Source organism: Lepidochelys olivacea (assembly GCF_965140295.1).
Source record: "Lepidochelys olivacea isolate rLepOli2 genome assembly, chromosome: 2".
In the NCBI taxonomy this organism is placed as follows: Eukaryota; Metazoa; Chordata; order Testudines; family Cheloniidae; genus Lepidochelys; species Lepidochelys olivacea.
In genome coordinates, this window is record NC_140412.1 from 204,783,131 (window position 1) to 204,803,883 (window position 20,753).

General features: G+C 40.7%; 1 protein-coding gene across 1 annotated transcript in view; it reads left to right on the plus strand.

Moving 5' to 3' along the window:
* Positions 1-17,551, plus strand: part of TBC1D5 (TBC1 domain family member 5) — a 470,928-nt gene extending 453,377 nt beyond the window's left edge. The window contains exons 22-24 of the mRNA XM_084621915.1: positions 4,784-4,863; positions 5,217-5,393; positions 13,415-17,551. Coding sequence (XP_084478041.1) covers positions 4,784-4,863; positions 5,217-5,393; positions 13,415-13,711 — 554 coding nt within the window. The 3' untranslated portion in view covers positions 13,712-17,551. The remainder of the gene's footprint in view (positions 1-4,783; positions 4,864-5,216; positions 5,394-13,414) is intronic.
* The last annotated feature ends 3,202 nt before the right edge of the window (positions 17,552-20,753 follow it).

Consider the following 20,753-nt stretch of genomic DNA (forward strand, 5'->3'; position numbering starts at 1 on the left):
CTTCTTTAACTTGCTGGCAAGAATACTGTGGGAGACTCTGTCAAAAGCTTTGCTCAAGTCAAGGAACAACACATCCACTGCTTTCCCCTCATCCACAGAGCCAGTTATCTTGTCATAGAAGGCAATTAGATTAGTCAGGCATGACTTCCCCTTGGTGAATCCATGCTGACTGTTCCTGATCACTTTCCTCTCCTCTAAGTGCTTCAGAATTGATTCCTTGAGGACCTGCTCCATGATTTTTCCAGGGACTGAGGTGAGGCTGACTGGCCTGTAGTTCCCAGGATCCTCCTCCTTCCCTTTTTTAAAGATGGGCCTTTTTCCAGTTGTCCGGGACCTCCACCGTTAGGGGCAAAAAAAGCATTGAGTACATTACCTTTATCCACATCCTCTGTCACTAGGTTGCCTCCCTCATTCAGTAAGGTGCCCACACTTTCCTTGACTTTCTTCTTGTTGCTAACATACCTGAAGAAACCCTTCTTGTTACTCTTAACATCTCTTGCTAGCTGCAACTCCAGGTGTGATTTCGCCTTCCTGATTTTACTCCTGCTTGCCCGAGCAATATTTTTATACTCTTCCCTGGTCATTTGTCCAGTCTTCCACTTCTTGTAAGCTTCTTTTTTGTGTTTAAGATCAGTAAGGATTTCACTGTTAAGCCAAGCTGGTTGCCCACCATATTTACTATTCTTTCGACACATCGGGGTGGTTTGTCCCTGTAACCTCAATCAGGATTCTTCAAAAAACAGCCAGGAGTCTCCTGGACTCCTTTCCCCCTCATGTTATTCTCCCAGGGGATCCTGCCCATCAGTTCCCTGAGGACTCCTGGGGGTCCACAGACTATGCCTAGGGGGTCCGCAAAAGGTTGTTATTACCATAGAACAGTGGTTTTCAACCTGTGGTCTGCAGGCTCCTGGGGGTACTTAGACTATGTCTAAGCTTTCCAAAGAGGTCTGTATCTCCATTTGAAATTGTTTAGGGGCCTGCAAATGAAAAAAGATTGAAAACCACTGATTTAATATAGTGACAGACTGCAGCAGTGCAGGAGGAAAATATTTAATACAGAGCAAAATAATGAATAACAGGAAACATATTTGCAAAGAGATCTAGCTTCATATTAATTCCATCCTCCATAGTTCAGCTTCTTTGTAATGGACCTTGGAATCATAGGATTAACATTTGTCACTATCCAGTTTTCATTCTTACGTTTTAGTCCATTGCTCTAGTTCACAGCTACAGTTGACTTCTTAATAACTGCACTGTACAGATGCTAAATAATGTTCATGTAATCTAGTAACTCAAGTCCACCTCACCCCATTTCCCCCAGCTGCTTTTTACATCTTATTCCCTGAAATCCTTTCCTCCCTTGGCTTTCATGGCTCTCCTGTTCCTTCTAACTCTCCGATCATTCCATCAGCATCTCATTTTGTGTGTGGATCGCCACCCATTTCCCCATTTTATGGAGTTTCTTGCTGGAACACTTTTCTGGAGATACCCAGAACTGTGAGACAGTGTTTCCACTCTGTCTCAACAAGAGCAAGTTTTGCTAGTGAGTAGACTCTGTGTCCGCTCCATGACACAGCAGCAGCAAACCACCTTCCTCACCAGCAAACACCTAGCCCAGACCTTGCCTTGCACGTAACAATCAGCAAAGTCCAGCTCCCAAGCTCCTCAGAGATGTTTCTCTGCAATGCACAGCCCCTCCCACTGTGCAGTCACAGAAGATATGAAGTTCACTGTTCTGTCAGACATAGCTTATTAATTTAATGGGGGTAAATAGATCCATCTTTTCAAACACAGCACTGAATTGGTTTATAGTAAAAGTAAAACAAGTTTATTAACAAAAGAGCATGGATAAAGCGATACCAACTAAAAGAGGTAAAAGTAGAAATAGTTACAAGCAAATAAAAGTAAAAACACGAATCTAAACATCTAAAACTTAATCTAGCAAGATGCAGTTTTTGTTCAAGATGGCTTTTCCTCTCACCCACAGTCTTCTTTCCAGCTTTTTACTGGCTGACCTGGCAGGGACCTATCTCAGAGATTAGATCACTTGATTTCTTTGTCTCCTTAAGATGAAGGATTGAGATGGAGTGTCTCTCTGTTCCTTGTATTCCCAAAGGAATTTCTTTGTCTTGCAAGTCTGGAAGGCCTCCTGGGGGTTCAATCTCGTGTCTCTCTCTGAGTTTCAGGAGCCATGTTAGTTCTGTCTCTTGCATTCCGACTCAAGATAACCCCACTAATTTAGCTAATATGTAATTGAGGTAAACCAACGTTTCTTTGTCTAGGACAGACCTATTTATCAATTTTATCTAGGCTGGAATATTTTTGTCTTAAACATGCTCTAGTAACATCATACAGAGGGAATTCTTAACTTCACATGTAAGGTTAAAACATACATTTTTACAAAGATCTTAACAACCAGCATGTTGCTAGCTTTCATATGATACTTCACAAGACATATTTTGTACAGATATTATTAGAGTAGTGTGCAGGATATGAATACAAGTGTGCCTAGGGTCACACTTGTCCCTTTTTCTTCTGTCTTTACATCTATCTCTGGGTGATCTGATCTGTTCTCAATTACCATCAATGATGTGAACTACCATCTTTACACCAGTCTCTTTAGATCTGCCTTTCTAACCTGTCTTCTTCTGACCCAGTTGTATATCTCATCTCCACTCTCTCTCATCTTGTTCTACATGTATTAATCTTAAATTTAACGTGGCCAAACTGTACTCCTGTTCTCTCCTATGAAACCTTCTGCAGTCCCATAGTCTGTCACTTTTGACAACACCACCATCTTTATCCCTGTCAGTGTCGTCTGTAACAAAAGCTTGACTTTTCATTCTTTCTTGTCCTGAACATTCAGGGTTTGTTTTTTAAAAAAAAAATGCTGATGATGACAGGGCACGGTGTTAGTGATATAACATTTTTATTAGCAAGAGTGTAGGATGATAACATTGTTCACAAGTAGCAAAGCATTGTTCCCTGATGAATGCCAGTAAAGGGGTAGGTTAGCATGAAGCTTAGTACGCTGGGGTGGGGAAGGGCACCGAGAAGCTTTTCCCTTCCCTCGTTGCATTCCAGTGCAGCAGGTATCAAACATAAGTTTGTTGTTCCGTGTTGTGCCTCTGAGGCATGGCACAGAACTCAAAGCCCAAGGAGAGAGGAGGGTTAAGGTGGATGGAGAGGTTCCTGGCATAGTTTAGTCAGCTCTGGGGCCTGCCTCAGTTATGGTAGCCTCTCTGGGCTGCCCTGTGGGCTACAGCATGGCCCAAAATCTCCATGTCACTGTGTACTGTGGCCCTTCCTCTGATATACCCATTCTGGACTCAGTAAATCCCCTGTGCCAGGGCTTGCAAGGGGGATCCTTGAAGTACAGACTTTCAGCTGTCTTCCTTCTCCAGCCAGATATAAGACTATTAAGGTCCCTTTACTCTGCTCCGGCTCTTTTACCCAGAATAAAGGGGAGGGAGCAGAGGTGAGGATTTCACTCTTGGTACACAAGGACCAGGGAACTCTAGCATCAGTGCTGGCATTAGGAATTAGCAGAACTAGAATTGCAGAGTCCACACAAATTTAAGGGGTCCACAGATACTATTGCTATGTAAGTAGGGATAGGATACAGAGGGACCTAGACAAATTAGAGGATTGGGCCAAAAGAAATCTGATGAGGTTCAACAAGGACAAGTGCAGAGTCCTGCACTTAGGGCGGAAGAATCCTATGCACCGCTACAGACTAGGGACCGAATGGCTAGGCAGCAGTTCTGCAGAAAAGGACCTGGGGGGTTACAGTGGACGAGAAACTGGATATGAGTCAACAGTGTGCCCTTGTTGCCAAGAAGGCTAACGGCATTTTGGGCTGTATAAGTAAGGGCATTGCCAGCAGATGGAGGGACGTGATCGTTCCCCTCTATTCGACATTGTTGAGGCCTCATCTGGAGTACTGTGTCCAGTTTTGGGCCCCACTCTACAAGAAGGATGTGAAAAAACTGGAAAGCGTCCAGTGGAGAGCAACAAAAATGATTAGGGGACTGGAACACATGACTTATGAGGAGAGGCTGAGGGAACTGGGATTGTTTAGTCTGCAGAAGAGAAGAATGAGGGGGGATTTGATCGCTGCTTTCACCTACCTGAAAGGGGGTTCCAAAGAGGATGGATCTAGACTGTTCTCAGTGGTAGCAGATGATAGAACATGGAGTAATGGTCTCAAGTTGCAGTGGGGGAGGTTTAGGTTGGATATTTTTCACTAGGAGGGTGGTGAAGCACTGGGATGGATTACCTAGAGAGGTGGTGGAATCTCCTTTGTGGTTTTTAAGGTCAGGCTTGACAAAGCCCTGGCTGGGATGATTTAGTTGGGGATTGGTCCTGCTTTGAGCAGGGGGTTGGACTAGATGACCTCCTGAGGTCCCTTCCAACCCTGATACTCTATTATTCCAACTTAATATCTGTGGAGATCATGAAGGTTATAGCCATCAGCTTTCTTCTAGGGATCAGGAATAGTATGTGTGTTTTGTGTCCTGATTGATTCAGTTGGCAGTCAAATCTTTTAATAGCACAGCGTCATTGTGGGAGTTCTGACTGGTGTGTAGATTTGGCTAGCCAAGTTTCTAATCCCCTTCTACAATGAGTAAAAGTGCCAAGCTGTAGGTCTATATGTGTGTGACTGTTTGCATGACAGCATGAGACATGGTGCGAATATCTGAGCATGCTCATGCTGACTTTAGGTTGGTGGCAGATAAGTACTACATGATCATTTAGGAAAATATTGTTCTTTGTGTTGCAGGAAATATTCAAGAGGTCATATTACAGGAACACTTGGAGAAAGAAGATGACATTCTGGTATCGCTGGCAGGCTTGAAGCAGGTACAGATATTGACCAAATTCAGCTTTACAAATATTAAATATATTAAGTTTTACAAATCCTCTTTTTCTGGAGGCGAAATTGAACCATAGAGAGGTCAAGCTCTTGTTCTTTTTAAATATCTTAGGTGCTTTGTGGTTTCCAGTTTCTGGTAGAACCCTATTTCACTGGTGCTTGATCCGTTAAATAGAGCAAATATTACCATTAATGTTGTTTTCTTCTTCAAAAAATATAGTAAATCATTTACAAAATATATAGTGCATGAAAGGCAGACTTGGGTTCATTAGCCCAAGCTTCAGATATTTTAGATTTTTCCTAATGTTCTGAATTATTTTTCCTCCTGTTTGGCAAATAGATCAAGGATATTCTAAAGGGTTCCCTGCGTTTCAACCAGAGCCAACTGGAGGCTGAAGAGAATGAGCAAATCACAATAGAAGATGATCATTACTGTTCCAGCAGTCAGAACAAGGAGATGGGTGATGCCCTGAAAGGATCTGTTATGGCAAAGCAACACTTCCTCTCAACGCTTCAGGTAAATACATCCATTTCAGCCAAGTTGCTGATAACCTGATGGAAAAAATGTGCATTCAATAAACATCTTTAGAACATTTTTCAAAAGTTCCTAAAGTTTCACAAATTGTCTTGTGACAATTTAGAAAACTTATTTTTGTGATTCAGACATTTATCTAAGAATGCAATTAAAAAAAATTTGTTCTAATTAAATAACTTTGTTTATAAGTTGATACAATAGCAAATAAGACCTAGAGATCCCTTAGTTGAATCAGTCTTTCCAGGGTTTGAATTTCTCTGTGATGTTTTTTATCCCCGTTTGATCCCTTTTCTTGGTTCCCTGCTTTTCCTCTTCGCCTTTGCTATTTGACTCTCCCTTCGGTGCTGATAGATCCCAACTCACTCTGCTAAGTAGTGTCCTGCTCCTTCTTCCCAGAAGCCTTGCCTCCTTTCTGATAGTGGAACGTTGTTCACTGCTAGATAAGGCTCTGAGCACAATCCTACTCCCATTGAAGTCAGTTGCAAAACTCCCATTGACTACATTGGTGCAGGATTGGGCCCTTCAAGAATAGGTAAATCAAGTACAGTTGTTTTTTGTTTTTTCTAAATAGTTATCTCAGCTGCTTCTCAGTAAATGAGTTTCATATTTTAAAAGATTGAAAATATATTTTTAAAGAGAGCTATAAAGGTATTATCGGTGCTGGGGATTTAAAAACTGAGGGCAAACTTTTTCCTGTGGGTAGACTATTTTCATTGCCTCTGTCCTGTAGAATTCCATTATGCAACAGCTGATTACTGCATTGCACCAATGTATCCATCCTCAAGTGCCAAAAAAAGATACAGCTAGGAGATCACTTTAACCTCCCATTTCCTTTCAGTCGTTTGAGGTTTCTGTATTGGCTTTCTCCTTGAATCAATATGATGCTTTCATCCCGCATGAAAAACATGTTTACAGGGCAATAGATTTATTTCCATCCATGGCAGCACAAGGTTGCATCGCACATGTTTTTTTCATTTAGTTGAGCTATGATCTTATATGAACAAATAACTATGTATGCAGATTAATGTATAATTCCCAAGAAGAGCACATCAGCAGAGTTCTGAAATTAAATATCCCATACACCAGCACCAGTATCAAAACCAACAACATCGGGAAATCAATAGCCGCATTATCGTTGCCATGGTCCAGTCTAGTCTGTTCTCAGTTTTCTACTGCAGCTTGTTGAATCAACTCAGCAGTGCTGAAGGAGTGAATGAAAGGAAATAGAAAGAAGAATTACTTACCTAAACCTAGTGAAATAGGATGGTGTGATTTATAATAAAAAATCCCTTGCTTTTAACAGCTGTTCAAAATAGTATTTCAATATTAAAAATAAAATATATCTTATTTTACTTAATTACGTTAGATGCAAAGATAAAAGGCTTTTACATTTATGTTTAAAAGTTCATTTATAATGGATGTTGTCACAGATCCTATTGAGCACCCCTTCACGGCCACCTGCTAGGACTGCTGTGAGGGGAATCCAAGCCTCTTTGCTCTAGCTCCTCAGGGGGTGTGTTAAGCTCGTGGAATCTGAACAGAGTCCAGCCACTACCCCAATCTCGGAGTCCCTAGACATACCCTCAGGGTGAGACCTAGTAACTGCACCCCCTTTCTGAGTGTTTGAACCCTCTGTTCAGCTGCCTAGCCCCACTTCAAGACTCCCTAGTAATGAAACACACCCCTGTCCCAGAACTCCACCCCCAAAATGTGTGAAGCTACTGGTTCACAATTTAAATCCCTCAGATACACCACAGTAGTTGTGAAGCAGCCCACACACACACGCACACACTTTACTCAATCTATCAACCTGTACTTATGATTGCAGTCAACAGATAAAGCACAGGAGAGTACAGATCATATAAAATATCCTAAATGCAGCATCCCTCACTGGCTCATCCTTCTCTTGAGATCCTTGGGCTACCATCTATATTCCAGCAGGCAGGCAGGGCCCTCCACCTCCTTTCCTACACTGCCACTGCAGCAGCCTCCCTCGTCTTAATCCGCTGCAAAATGACTCTCTCCCCTAGTTCCTCCCTGTGAGTCCTTTAATAGATTCCGGCTGGGGTCACAGACTTCTTTTCTTCAGCCTTTTGGTAACTTTCCACTGCTACCCTCCTCCCTCCCTTCAGACAAGAGGAGAAAGTGTCTTCTCCCAAGTAGAGCAAACCTATAGTCCCAAGTTGTTTTACTTTGAATAAACTATCGCTGAGTGCTGATTAATCACCATTGTCTCTGGCCTGGCACAGGCATGGCACAACCCTGCTAACTCATTGGGGATCCACATACATATAGGCATTCCATGACACAGTAATTTCATGATACAATTTTATAAAATCATCCAAAGTTCAGAAGTGGTACAGAAAGAACTCCCAGTTCATCACAGATGTCATTAGTGCTTTTAACCATGGTTATTAAAACCAGGCTTTTCTGCCATATTGAAGGCAGTGGTTAAACTCCATTGGCAGCCCACTGGAGTACATATGGGCTAACACGGGTTTAACCAATGCCTTCAATATGACAAAAAAGTCTGGTTTTAACAAAAGCGGTTAAAGCAGTAATGACATCTGTGACTTCCGTAAGCTCAAAAGATTGTCTCTCTCTCCAACAGAAGTTGGTCCAATAAAAGATACTATCTCACCCACCTTGTCTTTCTAGTATCCTGGGACCAACACAGCCACAACAGGATTGCATACGGGATTGCATGTCTAATGACATCCCCTATTTTGGTACTATAGCTTCTCACTCTTTACATAAGAAATATTTGTGCCTTAGTATTGAAATGGCAGATGCCTTATTTTTAATAATCCTTAACGTTGATTCACAGTATAAAATGAAAGATACAGTATAACACAACACACTGTGTTAGATTGTGCGAACATTACTCAGGCTGGTAAGGATTTATTCTCACATTGGTATCAATGGGGCTACTCATGAGTAACTGCTGGCAAATGTGGTAAGGGTTGTGCAATCTAACCCTGATAAAACATTTAATAAGGTTTTGAGCTTTAAATGGTTAATATCTGCAGATTATGGTATATTTTCAGTTTAGGGTACAGTGAATTTTTTCTTATTAGCTTTCTCTCATCTTACCTTCTGGGAGCTCCAATTATAGTAATGAGCATCAGTTTATTATAGTAACAAAAACAAGAAATTAGTTTTAGAACTGCTTATTGTTGGGAAGAAATATTAATACCCCAGCATTCTTTGCTGTTTTTGACTACATTGTGTTTATCTTTTGTGAGTAAAATCAAGTAAAAAGAGAGGATGTTTTGAGCCAGTGTAATGAAAATTAAAAGATAAAAACCGCTAAGTTTAGTAGCCTGTGAAAAGAGAGCATTCATTAATTTTTTTCCAAACAGGACCACAAGTCAGCTTTTTTGTCTTAATGAGGGTAATGTGCTACGATGATGTTTCCAGGTCAAGCTGGAAGCATTTTCTGAATACAGCAGAAAGTTTAAAAAGTTCTAAACGTTAATTATTTAGAACATGTTGTATTGCTTTAGTTTCATTCCTATTTAATGTATTTCCAGCAAAATAAATTTTGCTGTATTTGTGGGTTTTTTCCTAGTGCAATAATGTGTGTAATTCTATTTAGTATGGCCTTTTATGGCTGCTGAGTCTGTTATGTAGAAATTACATTTATATTCCAGAACCTCTGGAAAATGTTTTGGGCCCAAATCTCCTCTCATGTACACTAGTCTCACACCAGTGTTATTCAGCTGACTTCAGTGGTGTTACAGCAGATTTATATTAGTGTAAATGAGATTGAAATCTGGCCCATTGGCTTTCAGTGTTTTTTAGATACTGGTCATTTGTCACTTCATTAATCAAAAAAGAAACTTACATCCCAGACCATACCTCAGTTTCCCCATCTGTAAAATGGGAGTAGTGATACTGACCTCCTTTGTAAAGAAAGCACTTTGCAATACAAAGATGAAAAACACTATATAAAAGCTAAGTAGTAGTATTTATACCACTCTGCTGTATTTATATATTTTTATACTCTGCTACACTATATTTTATGTATTTTTATACTATATTTATATATATATTATATATATATACTCTGCTATATGTGTGGGCCTAGTGGCACATTGCTCTAGCACTTGACATTTTATAAAGAGTTACACATATAGGGAGGACTTTTTTTTTTTCTAATGTTCCATTTTTAACGCTGTGCTGCAGTGGAATAAGCCTCAAATAAGATGTACAGCATTAATTTCGGTAACAATACAGTTGATAAATAGGAATCTTGCATTGCTAAATATTGAATAATTAACACATTATCTTTCCTTTAACTAGCCCAAGAAGGAGACAAAATGAGCTGCTGCTCTTTTTCTCGGCTTACTTAAAATGTATTCTTATTGTTAGCTTTAGCTAGTTGGCAGTATGCAGGCAATTGAAATAAGCCTGACACTAGTAGCTGATATTCATCAGGAAGAAATGTTGGGAGAAGCCATATGGCACCAGGCAAAAGGTTGTACACTTTCAAAAGCGGCTGGAAGTATAATTCTGTCATTTTTCATTTATTCAGTAGTGGCAGCAGATGGAAGAAAACATGGTTCACGTCAGTGCGAGTTTCCTGAAAGAGAAACAGACAGAGCAAGGAGTAGGGAGACATATTTTACCTCTGGAAATACCAGCATTAAAATAATAGTGTGTTCTAAACACGGACCTATATTTATAGCAAGCCCTTATATCATGTTGGAGGCAATGGGTACATACTTCTATTAAACCCAGGTTTAGGAGCCAAAAATGTGGGTAGCCTAAAAATTGAAGAACATAACCATAAGGAAAAGAAGTTACGATATGACGCTTCTTTCTTTTACCTTTATTAAAAGGCGGGGAGGGATGTCCAACCAGGCGACAGCACATTTCAGAATTTAGGAAACTGCAGTAGCAGGCCCCCAGTAGAACTAGCTAAGGCCGTGCCTGTTCACTGCCTTAAGGAAGTCAGCCTGTTTGCCTTACAGATATCTTTAAGATCACTCGCACTGGTAATCTATTTGTAAGTGTTTTGCTAGGTAATGCCTTTGGTTCCCTAGGGTAGCAGCCAGCTTGGACAAGAGAGTTGGGAAGACTGAAATAGTGGCTAATATGATGCCATCGGGCTGGAATTACAAAGTACACTCAGTGCTCAAAATTAAATTTGTATCTGTGTGTCAGGGGCTTCCAAAAGGAACAAGGAACAGTGGGTTACGTCAACTCGGGGTGTTTAAAATAGCTTTCATTACCGTTGTAAAAAGGAAAAGGAGACCGTGAAATTTGGAATGGAACCTACAGCCCCAGAAGACCTTAATCTGGCTCTGTGTAATGCTATGTGATGAATGTCCATGGAATCAAGCAGGAGACTGTTGATTAATTTCTGGAGCTGAGCCATTCTTTTACACTGTCTGTGTTCTCAGAGCCCTAGACATGATAGCTGATTAACTGACAGATGATGAAGATGGTAATTCAAATAGATCAGATGAAACAAAAACAGTAATTAAAGAAGAATTATATGTTTCATCATACAAAAGGTGTTTAAATAGTGTGGTGTGTCTGTCTGTAAATTAGATCTGTTTGTTTGTAACTTCTTGGAGTAGTGAAAACATTTTTTAAAATTCACAAGAGGAGTAGGAAATTTACTACCAGTCAGTTTTAACTACATTATGAACTTACTAAATAGTTTTTGGAACTCTTAAAAATAATTTGTTCAATTTGGGTTATATTAATTTTATAATGGTCATCTAAAGGAAAATGAATTATTTATTAAGTTATTTTAGAAGGGATGTGTGCATGTAAAGATTAGCAACAGTATTCAGCTAAAGTCAAGTTTTTAGATCCATTAATCATATAATTGTTAATTGTTATTGCTTGTGATTTATGTCATATTTTTGTTGCTACGCTGAATGTGAGATGTTTCAATTTGTATTGGAGAGACATCATTAAAATGGGTAATTTATTTATAGAAGAAAATATAAATAAAAATGAGAATGTTTAATATTAAAGTTATATAAACAAGATTTTTTTAAAAATATTCCATATTGCTAGTGGAAATATCTCTGGAACCCCTTTAATACAAACTTTTCTTTGTTCTTGAGGTACTGAGTCACAATTCTTTGTTCTCACCTTTTTCACTCTCAGCTGATATTTTGCCTTGTTAATTGTTAATAATTTGTAGCAACTACTTACATAATAGCTAGTAGCATAAGTTTCTTATATATCCTCCCAATCCATTGATGGATTGATGACTTTCAAGAAAGTACTCTTGTGTAATGAACAAGAGAGACAATGGGAAATGGCTATCAGCAGTAACTACAGCAAAATAAATTCAGCAAGAGTCCATGGGGTACCTAAAGGCAAGTTATGGATCTCCAGTACCTTAATGACAGGTTTCAGAGTAGCAGCCCTGTTAGTCTATATCCGCAAATAGAAAAGGAGTACTTGTGGCACCTTAGCGACTAATAAATTTATTTGAGCATAAGCTTTCATGAGCTACATGCATCCGATAAAGTGAGCTGTAGCTCACGAAAGCTTATGCTGAAATAAATTTGTTAGTCTCTAAGGTGCCACAAGTCCTCCTTTTCTTTTTGCAGCACATAATTTTAGGTACTGTGTTACTAATCTGTCTCTATCTCATTCACGCTATTCCCTATCTTTTATTTTATTCTTTTTCCCCTCTACCAAAGCCACCCATCTCTTACCCTAAAGTTACATTATGCTGGGAAATATAACTTTGCCTGAAAAATCATTGTTGATGGAGTTGCCCCTGCTTAGCACACCATTGCCTATATGAGCCTTACATAACTGACACACATGTTCCTCCAGCTGCTCCTTACGCATCTTTTCCCTTTTCTCACTCTTGTGTTCCTGTGTATCTAACAAGTTAGAATCAAGTTCATCTCACCTCAGGCTAAGGAGGATTCACTGCTTATCCTATGTCAAACTGTTTGCCAGATTGTATTCTTATTCAGGGGCAGCTGTATGAAATTGACTAGGCACCCAGTCATGATCCCTGGTAAGTGAACAAACTGCTTCCTGTACGGGATCATGATATTAATGTTTCTTATGGAAGAAAGGGGAAATAGTCTGCCATCCACTCAAGATAACAGATTACAAATTTGCTAATAAAAGTATTTCTGCTCTGATGGATATGCCATTGATCCTTATGATTCAAATCATGGATCTCTTGAGGGACTGCAGTTCTTCCAGGTGGTGTAAAAGTTTGGTGAACAAGCCACCCCATGGGCTAAGTGGGGATTCAGATCACTCTCCAAAATGTCATTTTACATTAACTTCTACAAGCCAAAGGTTCTCTAATACTATCTCATTAACCAACAGAAAAAATGTCACTGTAATTCTGATTTCCAACAATCTTCAGTACTATAATGTAGCTATAAGATCCCAAATTGAGATCACCTAGTTACGTGGAACTGTAGGGAACTGCAGTAATGTGAGAGAGAAGTACTTTAGCACGAGTACAAGCTCCAGTACCCAGTGATGTGTTTTTATTCAATCTCAACTTTATATTTCATCAAAGTAAACAAGTACTTTTAGCAATTGCTGTTTTGTTAGCTAAAAAACTTAATTTTTCCCTCATCTGCCCTTCTGCAATGCTTGCAGTGAGCCAGATTCCTCTTGCTGTTTCTCCCCAGGGTTGAGGTTTGAGAGATGAGCGTTGGGTCATTCTTCATAGTGAGGCTTTTGAGCCTAGAATTAACCCTCCATGTATCTAACCAGGGTCCTATTTAGTGATCATTAGGACACAGTGCAATATACATTTGTATACTCTGAATATAACTGTTTGCACACCTGAAGTACCTAGGGTATTTGTCAGGTCAGTGGGTGGAGATCATACAAGTCAGAGTAGACTTGAGTTATGTCAGTTGTTGGCAACTATTGTTTATTTTTCCTATGTCCAGTATCACACTGATGGGTAGAATAGAGATTTTAAAATAAAGATGTGGTTTTTAGTTTTGCCACTTACTCTAAATCATTTCCATGCTATTGTCTCACAGGCAACAGCTGAAACAAGCAGAAATGCAGAGAGCAGAAGCACTGATGACTATATCCTGGTTTCCGAAGAAGAGGAGGGAAATAAAGGTGCTGTCTCTGAGCACAAGCAGTCGTTTCAGGCACACAAGGAGGCGGCAACAAAGAATGAAGCTCCATCTCGTTCTTCTTTGGTCTTTTCTGATCCACTCATGGGCTCCATTTCTGCCTCCTCTAGTAACCTGAGTTCCAGCCCTGATGATGATGACAGCAATAATAGCAAGGATTCTGACTTCACTATTGTCAGCCCCTTGGACATCTAATTAAACAGCTTGGTGAGCTTGTGAGGTCAGTTACTAAACCTCAGCTGAAATAACTTTGATTCCACAGGACTGGATGACTGACTCAGAAGGACAGAAGGTATATAAAGATAACCCATTCCAGCTGCTAAAAGCCTAGCTAATAGATCAGAGCACAAATTTGGTCCAGGCAGTATCTTGCAACCCTCCAAAGAGTATAAAAATTTTGTAATGGTTACCTTAACCGCTGCAGTAGTATCCAGACCCAATATAGAACTACTGCTAGTTGTAGGGTTATCTTAGTGGCTTCTAGAGCTATAGTACTATTTAGTTAGTTTCTCACCACACAAAGTAACCTGGGGCATATATTCTAATGGGTACCCAGAGGAGAGGAGACAAAACTACAATTAATACATTTACTTTTTCCAGCATGCCAGGTTAGGCTTCTGCTGGGTGGGAAAGGAACTATTCCGCTAGAGATTATGGGTAGAAAATGAGGGGAAGCAAATCGAAGAGATGCAAAGCATCCTTTAGCAACTGGTTCAGCAGCTGGCATCAAGATTACTGGAGTCACAGCAAAACCTCTGACTAGTACTCAGAGAGAGAAACTATAAAAGATAAGACCGGCACTTCAGGTATAGAACACCAAATCAAATCTAAAATAGCCTCTTTAAAGCCCTGGGTAGCTTGAATCTATACTAGTTAAAAGACTTCTAATATTTCTGAGAGAGGTGGTGCGGGGTTTGTGTGTTGGAGTAGTGTTCCTTTGGAATCTGTTTCTGTAAATGTTTTAAGAACTGTACAGCCTCTTTTGTGTATAAGAATCAAGTTCATTCATGATGGATGGTACTGAGGTTTTCCTTCATGGCAATTCTGTTACAGTTTAAGAAATAATTCATTGAGAAATGTGAGTTGGAGTTATCCCCATTTATTTGATTAGAAGCACTGTCTGTTGTCCCACAGGAGTCCTGAATTCCAAGGGACTATGAGATACCTTTTCCTCTAGTTAGACGAATCTGAATGGTGACTTTTGCTGAAGTAGAAAAAGTAGTTCTCAGTCAACACATCTGTTCTGAGGTATAGAAATATGTTGGAGGCATGGCTGTGAAAAGGCGTGGGATGTGGTATGAAAATTATGTGGAGACTGATTCCAAATTACGGAGTTGTTGAAAATCATCCACCTTGCTGGAGTAATTTGTTTGTTACTGTGGCAAGGAGAGAAGGCAAAGGAGAATTCTATTTAGATTTCTAGGGATGTCTGCAACAAAAGAGAATGATAAAATGAAAGAACTTCTACGACTGTATCTAAAAGCAATTCACGATTTAATGGAGAGATGAACATTTAAATGCTGCTAATGGAGAGATGAAAACTTCCCTTTGCAGCTAGCTTGATTGGGTTTGATCTTTCCTTCTGAAGCGAAATGAAGTTGCCCTTGCTCTGATTTAGGGATGCCACCAGGTTTGTTCTCAGTAGAAGAGTCCTGAGTTCTTAATCTTTAATCCCACAATAGCTGGCGCAGGTTAAAGACACAAGTTTGTGTCCCATTTTTAACACTTCCTCACTCCTGTGTTAAAGTAGAACCAGCTGGCAAATTTTGGAAAGGATGGGGACCTGAACAACAGAGTCCTGCGTCTTTTTGCCTAATATTTTTTTCTCTTCAGAGGTAGCACAACACCTCTTACACCTAATTATATTAACTAATTTCACTGTCCCTGGGAAGAATTACAGCTGACTGAGATTAACATGTCTAAGTCAGTGGTTTGCTAGGGAAATTTAACCATCTGATGGTGTTAGAACCGAGCAGACTGAATTAAAACAGCTTCCAGCTATCGGGTGAACATAACTTACCAGGGAAGGAGGAAAAGAGCCCTGAGGCACTCATAATTAAAAGCACTTTATATTGTGTTGCTACTAGCCATGTATTCTCTGTATACAAATACAGTGACATGATCTTCCCCATTGCCAGTCAAGAAAAAGGCAGTGGTTCAATGAGGACAAGATTCTAATTAACTCTCTAGCTTGTTTTTCTATTCGGAAAAGGAAATCTCTTTCCCGTGAAATGTCGGATGCATCTGATAATGCACGTGGGGTTGTTTTTTGCATTCCATAATCATTCTTAAACTCTTTGGAAGTAACAAAAATAAATTATTAATAAATGGAAGCCTACTTTTTCAGCAGCTCTGAGGAAATACACTTATAGAAAGAATGCCACTAAATTACTATATACGCAACAACAACAAAATCCCTCCATGTTTATAGGATTTTATTTTACAGGATTCATACCGTGTAACCATGCAATAACTTTGTAATTGCATGACAAATGTTATGTTATTAATAACTGGTGCATACAATTATCAATTCATCTGCAAGTAACTGGAGTTAAATACAGTTTTTCAAAGTTAGATGATGTGATATACTGTAGTTGGCTCTTACAAGGTCTAGTGTTGAAGACTGAAATGAAAAGGTAATTATCACATAATTACAGAGAAGCTGCCATACACATACACATTTGAAAGCCACCACATAATTCTTCCAAAATTATTTGTGCCTTGTAAAATGAAGAAATACTGGAATGTTATAAGCAGGTTTAGCATCATGTGTGTGACAAGTTGGTGTGCTGAACAGTCATGATGGCTTTTTGTTTTGCTGAAAGATCTTACGCATAACATTTTGGAGGGGTTTGTATATTTGTTTAATTCTAATCCTCTCATTTCTACATCTTCACAAAAAACATTTCAGGATTTAACCTGCATGCCTGTGTGCAGGTTTATTTTGTATCCCTGAGTTTGTGTGAATGCCGGAAGATTAAATAGCTGTTACTTTAGAGCCTTCAGGCTTTTCTAGCATTCCCCCTTCCAGCTAGAGTTGGTGCTGATGTGGCACAAAGGTGAATCTGATCAGGAAGTGCATATGTAAAGATGGGGGAAGTGTTATGCAGATCCAGAGACTCAAAAAGTACTGTGTTTCATAAAACCAAAATCTTCAGTGACCGCAACAGTCTGGCAGCGGTAAAACACATTATTTTTTAATCTTATTTTAAGCATTCTTTTGTTTTCTGTCCATTTACTCCAGGGATCACATTGTCATTCTCTTGAACAGTCTCAGTGCTATAAAAGAATGTGATTTGTACAGTTCTCTTATTCTTTAAAATTAGTGGTTATGTCATTAATAGCACATTTTTAAGCAAAGCTGAAAGTATAAAACTTTTTTTAAAACTCACAAGTTTTGCTGAATGTCTATTGTGCCATGGGATTTGAACAAATCCTCGGCAGTAGAGAGACATTAATAGAAATGAAATTTGAGTGAATCCCATTGGATGGATCCACTTTGGTTATACCATGTCCCTCTACATTCCAAATACTACTCGTGGCTGCTGTTTGATCATACTGGAAATGTCATTAGACTCTTTTATATACATTAAGCCAAATGGCTATAGTTTGGACAAAATGACAGATAATCACCCTATCTTGCCTTATGTTACAAATATACCAAGGAAGAAATTGCCATTTTAAAACACAGGATTATTCTTTCTTCCAAAAATGACCTGCTCATAATGTTCATGGATAACAGTAATCTGATAGAAAATATATGCATTGTAAATTACGGATAAGTACTAATGTGGGACTTTAAAAAATATACCTGAGCCAATTTGAGGCTTATTGTACGGTATCTCAAGTCTGTACCATATGACTGTTTCAAGTCCTGTGCATGTAATGTCAGTCATACCTTACTGCAGAAAGGCAGTCACCATATTTTGACTGGGTATTCATTTAGCTGTGGAAATTTGTATCTTCACTCTGGAAGAATGTCTAACCTGCTTTATTAAAGAAAGAACTAACAAATGCAAATTCTTTGGGTGTCTGCTTTTACTCTCATCAACAACAAAAAAGATGGGAGGAATCTGGTGAATAGGGGTTAAAATATTACAACTATGCTTTCCCAAAATAGGGATGCGCAGCTGCTTGAAAATAATATCTAACTCTTATATAGCACTTTTCGTCAGTTTATCTCAGAGCACTTCCATTGCTTACATAGAACTGAAATCACCACCATTCATTACCGTTATTTTATTGTAATTGTATACACGAGCTAGAAAACCCAAGTGATTACTATGTATTTCATTAAAACACATGTTAGAATTTGTTTGCTATTTCATGAAACTGATAGTGTGCTATATTTACTGTACTGAAAGTAAAGGGCCAGATTTTAAGATCATGAAAAACAGTTGTTCCATTAAATTCAGCAAAAAGAAAAGGAGGACTTGTGGCACCTTAGACACTAACAGATTTATTTGAGCATAAGCTTTCGTGAGCTACAGCTCACTTCATCGGATGCATGTAGCTCACGAAAGCTTATGCTCAAACAAATTTGTTAATCTCTAAGGTGCCACTAGTCCTCCTTTTCTTTTTGTGGATACAGACTAACACGGCTGCTACTCTGAAACCATTAAATTCAGTGTTACTAGTTTAATAGATTCCGTGGCCAAAAGGGACCATTGTGACCATTTAATGCACGGGTGGGCAAACTACGGCCCGTCAAGACTTTGGATACGGCCTGCAGGATTGCCACCCTCGTGGTGCCGCAGGCCCTGCACCGCTCCTGGAAGCAGCTGGAGCCCCTGGGAATGGGGAACCGCGGCCAATGGGAGCTTCAGGGGAGGTACCTGCAGACAAGGGCAGCACGCACAGCCCTCTGCCCCCCCTCCACCAGGGGCCTCAGGGGCATGGTGCCGGCCACTTCTGGGAGCGGCGCGGGGCCAGGGCAGGCAGGCAGGGAGCCTGCCCTGGCCCCAGTGCATGCCGCTGCCACCCGACTCCAAGTAAGTGGTGCTGGGCCAGAGCCCACACCCCAAACCCTTCCTGCACCCTGCCTCCCAACCCCTTGCTCTGAGCCCCCTGCTGCGCCCTTCCTGCACCCCAACCCCTTGCCCTGAGCCCCCTCCTGCACCACAACCCCCGGCCCTGAGCCCCATCATACAACCTACACCTCTCCTCCGCCCCAACCCCTTGCTCTGAGCCCCTTCCTGCACCCCGGAGTCCCTCGCACACCCCAACCCCCTGCCCCACCCCTACATTCATGGCCTTCCATGCAATTTTCACACCCAGATGTGGCCCTCGGGCCAAAAAGATCGCCCACCCCGATCTGATGTGATCTCCGGTATAACATAGGCCATCGAACTTCCCCCAGAGCAGTGTTTTTCAATCCCAGTACTGGGTCGCGGCATTGCTCTGGTCAGCACCCCGACTGGGACATTAAAAGTCCCGTCGGCAGTGCTGCCCAACTAAGGCAGGCTAGTGCCTACCTTTTCTGACACTGCACTGTGCCCCGGAAGTGGCCAGCAGCCGGTCCTGCTCTAGTTAGGGGGGCCATGGGGCTCCGTGCATTGTTTCCGCCCTGAGCACTGGCTCTGCACTCCCATTGCCCAGAAACCAGCCAATGGGAACTGGGGGGGAGGCGGTGCCTGCGGGTGAGAGTCGTCCAGAGCCGCTTGTGTGCCTCCGCCAAGAGCCAGACCTGCTGCTGGCTGCTTCTGGGGCACAGCGCGGTCCGTGGTGCACCCCGGCTGAGCCGCTGGAGGTAAGTCCATGCCTGCACCCCAATCCCCTGCCCCAGCCCGGAGCCCCCTCCCACACCCTGAACCCTTCATTCCTGGCCCCAGCCGCACCCTAGCCCTCTGACCCAGCCCGGAGCCCTTCCCCAAACCCGTCATCCCCAGCTCCATTGGATCATGGGCATCAACAATTTTTTTCAACTGTGTCCCCAGAAAAAAAGTTTGAAAACCACTGCCCTAGAGCAGATCTTTTAGAAAAACATCCAGTCTTGATTTAAAAATTGCCAGTGATGGCGTGGTAAATTATTCCAATGGTTAATTATCGTCACTGTTAAAAATCTATGCCTTATTTCCTGTCTGAATTTGTCTAGCTTCAACTTCCAACTATTGGGTAGGGTTATACCCTTCTCTGCAGATTGAAGAGCCTATTATTAAATGACATTTTTACGGACTAATCAAGCTACCCCTTAACCGTCTCTTTGCTAAGCTAAACAGATTGAGCTCCTACAGTCTGTCACTATAAGGCATGTTTTCTAATCCTTCAGTCATTCTCATGGCTCTTCTCCGAACCCTTTCCAATTTATCAACATCCTTCTTGAATTGGACACATTATTCCACCAATGCCAAATAGAGAGGTAAAATAACCTCTCCAACTCAAGAGTCCGCTATTCATGCATCCAAGGATCGCATTCCCTCTTCGGCCGTAGCATCATATTGGGAGCTCATGTTCAGTTAATTATCGACCATGACTCCTAGATCTTTTTCAGGGTCCCTGCTTCTCAGATAGGGTCCCCCATCCTGTAAGTATGGCCTACATGCTTTGTAGATGTATACATTTACATATAGCCATATTAAAATGCATAATGTTTGCCTGAGCCCGGTTTACCAAACAATCCAGATCACTCTGTATCAGGGACCAGTACTCTTCAGTATTTTCCACTCCCCAGATTTTTGTGTCATCTGCAAACTTTATAAGTAATGATTTTATGTTGTCTTCCAGGTCATTAATAAAATGTTAAATAATGAGTGGCAAGAACCATCCCCTGTGGACCCCACTAGAAACACACCCACTAGCTGATGATTCCAGCTTCATAGCAAATATCATCAGCTTATTCCAGCCAAGGTCCCAATATTTTTACATTTTTCTCAGCCCATTTCAGTAATGTCTATTTCATATTTGTAAATGTTATCCATTACCCCTGCTATTCTCATATTTAGATAATACTAAAGCAGGCAAAATTATTAAATTCAGTTTACTTATTTAGGGCCTGATCCTGCATGGTGCTGTTTTACTTGTACCTCACGTTTATGACACCCAAGCTGTGTAACATCACTTAGAACTCATCTGCTCTAAGGCACAGTGGGACTGTTTAAATACAGGCATAGAAGCCTTAACTTGGTCAGTTTCTTCGCTTTTGTATGTCAGACCTTTAATGCTACTTCAGCTTTTGTATGTTATGAGGCTGCCTTAAGTGAAAACCTATGATAGTAATTAGACATGAAAAGGTACAATT